The sequence below is a fragment of the Hydractinia symbiolongicarpus genome, chromosome 1 (genome assembly GCF_029227915.1).
Source record: "Hydractinia symbiolongicarpus strain clone_291-10 chromosome 1, HSymV2.1, whole genome shotgun sequence".
Lineage (NCBI taxonomy): Eukaryota > Metazoa > Cnidaria > Hydrozoa > Anthoathecata > Hydractiniidae > Hydractinia > Hydractinia symbiolongicarpus.
In genome coordinates, this window is record NC_079875.1 from 29,153,869 (window position 1) to 29,160,501 (window position 6,633).

The 6,633-nt window shown below is 33.9% G+C and overlaps 1 protein-coding gene across 5 annotated transcripts in view; it reads right to left on the minus strand.

Annotated features, from left to right (window-relative positions):
- LOC130649135 (uncharacterized) overlaps positions 1-3,361 on the minus strand; it is an 88,086-nt gene extending 84,725 nt beyond the window's left edge. For 2 of the 5 annotated variants that reach the window (XM_057455360.1, XM_057455368.1), the window contains exon 1: positions 546-3,359. In XM_057455360.1, the coding sequence (XP_057311343.1) occupies positions 546-548 (3 nt within the window). In that variant the 5' untranslated portion in view covers positions 549-3,359. Of the gene's footprint in view, positions 1-545 lie in introns of all 5 variants that reach the window. The other 3 variants (XM_057455381.1, XM_057455374.1, XM_057455389.1) reach the window with 2 other exon arrangements.
- Positions 3,362-6,633: the final 3,272 nt, after the last annotated feature.

The following is a 6,633-nucleotide window of genomic DNA, read 5'->3' on the forward strand; positions in this document are numbered from 1 at the left end:
CTAATATCAAAGCACATGTTCTTATACATTTTTTAAATCAGCGTTACAAACTCTACACATTAGGCAACGGCTGTTTTTTGTTTACGCAATGTTGACGTCTTCAAAACTCCTAAACTGCCTTTATTGCCATCTAATATCTCACATGTTTTCTGAACATCCAAGTGCTCTTAAACAAAGAAATATGAGAATGCAAGAAACGATACAAAAAGTTTTATCAAATTATTTAAAAAAAGTTCGCAGAAATTTAAAACTATTTCATTTCTGTTCATCCGTTTATCGACTGATTGAAACTTCGTTCTTGTGATCAGTATATATATAAATATATGCCGACTTTTAAAACACGAGTAGGCATTGGACCTGGTCGGTTAAACAGCGCAATACAATCAAGCCACTGCATGACTAATAAATAGGCGACAATAAACGCAAAAAACGTATATAAAATAACAGTGTCTGACACTTTTGAAACTGACAAAGCTTCACCGCGACTAAGAGTTTCACCATGAAGCCCAAATTCAATAAATATCTATATAACAATGCTTTCTCACCATACATATGTTGTGTTCGATCTCCTCATGTATTCTAAACTGGCAACCTTTACTTACTGCCAGTAATCATATAAACGTACGCAGGGGAAGTCCCTATGTATTTGCACTACAATTCCTCGTACTGTTTTCTATGTTTGACGTGCGTGTTACCTTGATGAATAATTATTGTAATTGATTTTGGATCGACTATTTTTGTTATCAATTCCTTAGCATGAATCAACTTTTGTTTTTAAATGATAAGCTTTATTACCAACTCTTTTTGCTTTGTTGATGTTGATGCGCTTTTAAGTAATATGAGCTTGAAGATAAACCCCTCTTTTGAAAGAAATAAACTCTATTTGTAGAGAAATAAAGCTATTTTTTCTAAAATTTTAATTAGAATAGAAGTAGCTTGAACAAAGCGATATAAGATAATGATATTTGAAAGTAAAACAGTTCATTAAGCCTGCTTGAGATGGTAATACTTCAGAAAAAATGAAACACTATAATATTTCTGATCAAAATTTCGAAATGCACTTTTAGTAGTTGGAAACTAGATGTTTTTTAAAAGTAAGATTATTGACATGATGTCACTAATGCCAAGTACTTTTTGCTTATAGAGATAATAGTTCAGCATACCATGATTTCCGGGGAATTCCCCAGCTTACTGCTAATAAACATCAATGCAATAAGAGATCAACATGGTGCCAGGTTACAACGTTGAAATTCCACAGACCTTTTTTTAACAATTTATTACATCAAAAAAACACCCCAGCTTAATGATAACAACAGTATTTACTTTAATCGTAAAGTTTGATTTTTGAATTTCACAAATTAAGTATCTTATTGATTATATTAACCCTAGTCGGCGTAGAATCATGTTTTGTTACGATTTATCATTTTTAGTCGTAATCTGTAAATATATGAAATAATATAAAAAGGCACTTAAGATCATGTAATAAAAAGCAACCTGGTGGTTGGAAGCACCTCGAATTTGTAACACTTCAAGTTATTCGCGATTAAATAATTCGTGTCTTGCAACTTTCTTTGTAGAATGAATTTAAATTCGAATGTTATTTTTGTATATACAACAAAAATAAACCGACAAAGTTTACGTTGTGGATACTTATTTTTATATATATATTTTCAACAAAACAATAATTCGATATTGTCGCATTTTGGAGGAGAAGAAGATATTATAATATTCTAGCTTTGCCCTAAGATCTTTCGATCATAGTCTGAATAAAAAGAGAGGTAGATCGGCCCAAAACACTTTGGACGGTTTGCTAATAAAATGCCAGGTGCAGCTGAAGATTTCTTTGTTGTGATTTTTCAGTTAGTAGAAGCTGAAATTCCCGAATAAAAAGAAGAATCTATATCTCAGGTAAATAGCAACATTGAAGAACTGAGTTATCGGAAACACATTTAGTAAATACTAGTCGATAAAGCCCGTGGAGAAATCCCCTTAGGCAGAAGGACAATGGAAAAATAGGTTGTTTTAGATTTTTTGCTGACGTCAACAGTGCAGGTACAAAAAAAATTGGCCAAGTTTAGTTTATTCGTTGCCTATAACGTGTAAAGGTTAAAACGCTGTTCACAATAATGTATAGGATCATATGTATTCGACAAAAGCCTAAGGAGATATAAGGTGTTAAAAATTTTGTTGACGTCAGCAATGGCCTGTCATTCCCAAATATTTATTTTCAAGAAATTTGTGTACCTATTGCCTTCATCGTATAGATCTTGAAACGCTGATCAAGAAAAGTCCATTCTGAAACGGATTTGGTGACCCAGGTTTGGAAAACTTACCCAACTTGGTCCCAGGTAGTCCCTAGTTACCCACGCAGGAGATGACGTCAGTTATTTCCACCCGTTTCCAAGTTATTAAGCCTTAATTTTAAAAGTGCAATGCATTGGCTTCACTAATCTTAATATACTTTCCTTTGACGTCAATATTGCTTTAACGTCAAAGTTTGCTAATTTACAGAACAAATTTATAGGCGATGTTTTATAGACTTTATCAAAGAAATTTTATCCACTTTGCAAAAGTCACAGAGAGAAGCTCCGTATTATTATAGAGATATTAGTGAATTCCTAGAACACAAGCCCGTTTCATATTTCTTTGTTTACGAAAAGTGTTTAATTATATGTTCGTAGAGTCCCTTCATAATTATTTTCGTTTTCTTGAACTTTAATAATGATTTCCTATTTTGATAAAAATATTTTCCCCTAAATCAAAAACTATGCTAAAAGTATTTTCCCCTAAAACTACATATTTTGATAATTTTTTAAGGTTACAAAGTTGTCGCCGTTATTCCAAAAAGCATATTTTTATGGTACAACACATTGCATTCAAGAGAAATCCAATATGTTCTATCTCTTCATAGATATGTAGCTAATGCTGTTTAAATGCTGTTTAAATGCGATCTGTGATCTTGAATACGACAAGCATTTGCAACAATATTTGTAGTGCAATACCTTAGATGGTTTACGTCAGTACATAATTTTGTTTTAAGTGTATCTACAAACTTTTATACTAAAAATATTAAAAACAATGATAATTACATATTTACATCAATAAGTGCTGAAAAGAAAGTCTTTAAGATAAAAATTTTAAGTGACACTCTTTCTGAAGAGGTTTAGCATTTTAGTCTCTAGTTGGTTATTTAGTGATTGTGTTCTCTTAAATAATAGGTATTTTCTTCAAACGCAGCTTATTTTCTTCAAACGCAGCTTATTTTCTTCAAACGCAGCTTATTTTCTTCAAACGCAGCTTATTTTCTTCAAACGCAGCTTATTTTCTTCAAACGCAGCTTATTTTCTTCAAACGCAGCTTATTTTCTTCAAACGCAGCTTATTTTCTTCAAACGCAGCTTATTTTCTTCAAACGCAGCTTATTTTCTTCAAACGCAGCTTATTTTCTTCAAACGCAGCTTATTTTCTTCAAACGCAGCTTATTCCTCTAATTTTTAGTGCGAAACTCATTTTGTTTTTCCTCTAATTACAGCTCAGATTTCTTCTAATTATAGTGCGAACCAGATAACTTAGGGGAACTGTTTTCGTTATTGGATTGGAACTCCCCGCCAAATATTGTTTTTTGACATCGAATCAAAGTTTATTTAACGGAAAGGCGAGCTGCGCACTGCGCGGGACGGCTGCTGAATAAAAGTTCATGATAACAGTGTTGATTTTGAAGACCAGACCAGACTGACTGAATTGGTCTGCTTCATAATAAATCAATTTACATGTTACAGCCATCATGATAATAAAAAGTCCTAAAACAAAGTCTAAGGTTGTTTTGATATTGGAAATATTCGTAGAGCTCAGTACGTGCAGAATAATTAAACAAGAATATGCCTGTTCGATTTATTATTGAATGTTTCCGGTCTGTATATTTATTAAATTTGGCGCCATCTCATCATAACAAACTTTATCGTTCGTAGCTCGTAGTTTGTTGTGAAAAAGAGATTTAAAACATGAAAAAAATGTTGTTGTTGGTCATGACAAAGTCAAATATCTTATTTTAACGTTTACTGGTAAGTAGCTACATCTAAAATCTACTTATATTTACCCCACACAGACATGGAAATTCTGTAAAATTGTTGTTTGGAAGATATATAGATACATAGTCGTAAAGAAAAAAAATAAAAAAAAATACAAAATAAAACATATTTTTTTCCACTATTTTATTGCGAAATTAAATTTTCGAAAAAAAATGATTTATTTCTTATAATTATTAGTGCGATAATAATAAATTTTTTTTTCGACCGCACTAAATTAGATGGAACGACGATAATATTGGAATTACGGTAGACCCGGGGAAAAAAATCTGACGAACGCCGTTTTGGTTTGGAAGTGATAATGTCAGGTTTGTAGGTCTCCTTCTCACCTTTTTTTCTTCTATATACTTTGTATTTATGCTAAATGCAGTTAGGTTAGCTACACCTTTTATTGCTGTCATGAAAACTTATTCTACAAATTAAAACGACAGACTGTTTCCTGTGTTTTTATTTAAACTGAAGCTGCGATAACCTTCTTATGAAAAGGGTATTACGCCTATACAGATGTGTAACATGGTTTAACTGTACTAAGCTCTCCATTCGAATGTTTTGTGATGTTAAGCTCTCCTCTGTGCGCGTGGTTAGTAATCAAAAATCAAAATGGCGAAACATAGACGTGAATTTAAACACTATTGAGAATTATATTCTGAATGGAAAGTATCCAGAAGGGATGAAAGACAAAGGACTGAAAAGGAATTTTAAAAAAATCGTGTAAACATTTTTCAATTGTGGATGGTAATTTTACATACAAACAAAATCGAAGGGTAATCTTTGAAGGTAAACAAAAGCAGAACATAATTCATGATGTCCATGAGGGAATAAACGAGAACCCTAGCATTGGTAGCGGTAGCATTGAGTGGGCATCGAGTTGTAGTTGATGTGTTTAATCTTCCAGAGGTGAATGGTTATAAACACTTAATTGATTACTTTTTAAAATGGTCGGAAGCCAAACCTGTCAAGGACAAAAGTGCTTCCATTGTCGCTAGATTTTTGTATGACGTGATGTGTCGCCACGGGTGCTTTAAGACCCAAATCAATGATCGAGGTAAAGAATTCGTAAAGGAGGTTTCAGATGCATTGCTCGAGTTAACAGGTACCGATCAACGAATAACTTTCAGCTTACCACCGACAATCGAATGGCCAATGCGAGATACAAATAGAACAATAAAAGATTCATTAGTATATGTTTTGGAAGAGAATTCAAAAAAATAGCCTGACGTTATTGAAGGTGTTCTTTTCGCGCACCGTGTAAGTATTCACTTCTCAACTAAATTTTCGCCATCTTTTACTGTACAACCGCCAACCCGCCCAACCGATTGATATCAAGTATAACCTAATCAAGGAATCTATCGAAACTGATTATCCCTGTGATTTCGAAACATGTAGAGCATTTTTGAGTTCAAGTTCTAAAATTCGAGATGCAGCTCACAACGCAGCCAGCCAAAATATCAAAAAAAGGCCCAAAAGAAGCAGCAGAAAGCCTACGACAAACGACACAACAAACCAGAATTGACGTTACAAATTGAATCAAAGGTTACTTCGTCAGAATCTAAAACGGAAGGACAGAAAAGGTGGGAAGTTTAATTACAAATGGAACGGTCTATACACCATACAATCCATCCACATGGCGTGTGCACACTTACCAAATAGAAAGGAGTAACCTTGAAGAACAAATATAATGTCAGTCTGCTGCTAAAATCATTTTATTCGAACGAAGAACTCGTTGAAGATCCCGTGTCTCAACCAACCAGAATCGTTGAAGATCCCGTGTCTCAACAACCAGAATCGTTGAAGATCCCGTGTCTCAACCAACCAGAATGGTTGAAGATCCCGTGTCCCAACCAACCAGAATCATTGAACATATCGTGTCTCAACCAGTCGGGATCGTTGGATCTTACACAGTAAAGGCAACGAAAAATCTTTATCAACTTCCAAATAAAATAGTTTTAATGATTTTGGAACTAGCAACAGCAAACCAAGATGTAATCACGTATACCGCGTTATTAAATACAATCCATTGTCAAAGAAAAACAAAATGTTATTTTGCCTTGCGTATACCTTGATTTCTACGACGACGTACTCGAACGTCTCCCAAGGAGAAAAAATAAAATCAAAGTTAGCGTAAATAAACTGTCAAGGCATTTCGACCTTGGTAGTGGTGCAAGCGACGCTGTTCGCACATCAATTCGAAACAAGAATTGGAAGTCAGATTGGTTGGTTTATCTCTTATAATAATACGCTAAGTGTGTCTGTCTGTCACTTTTGCAAACACGATATTTTTTACCACCCGAATGCGCGAGTTTTTCGAGTTTTTTTGTTTTGTTTACATTTGTCTCGCAACCGTTAGAAACCACGTGATAGAAAATAAGCAGTATGATTCGTTCAAATACGTACTTTCGAACGGGACGGCATTCGAATAAAAAGTTCCGTTAGCGTAAAAACAAACAAACATAAAAATTTCTCGACAAAGTTCTCGACACAAAAGGCGAACTGAAGAAGCGGTTAAAAAATGTCTTATTTTTGACGATCCCTTAGTCACAAAAAAGTGC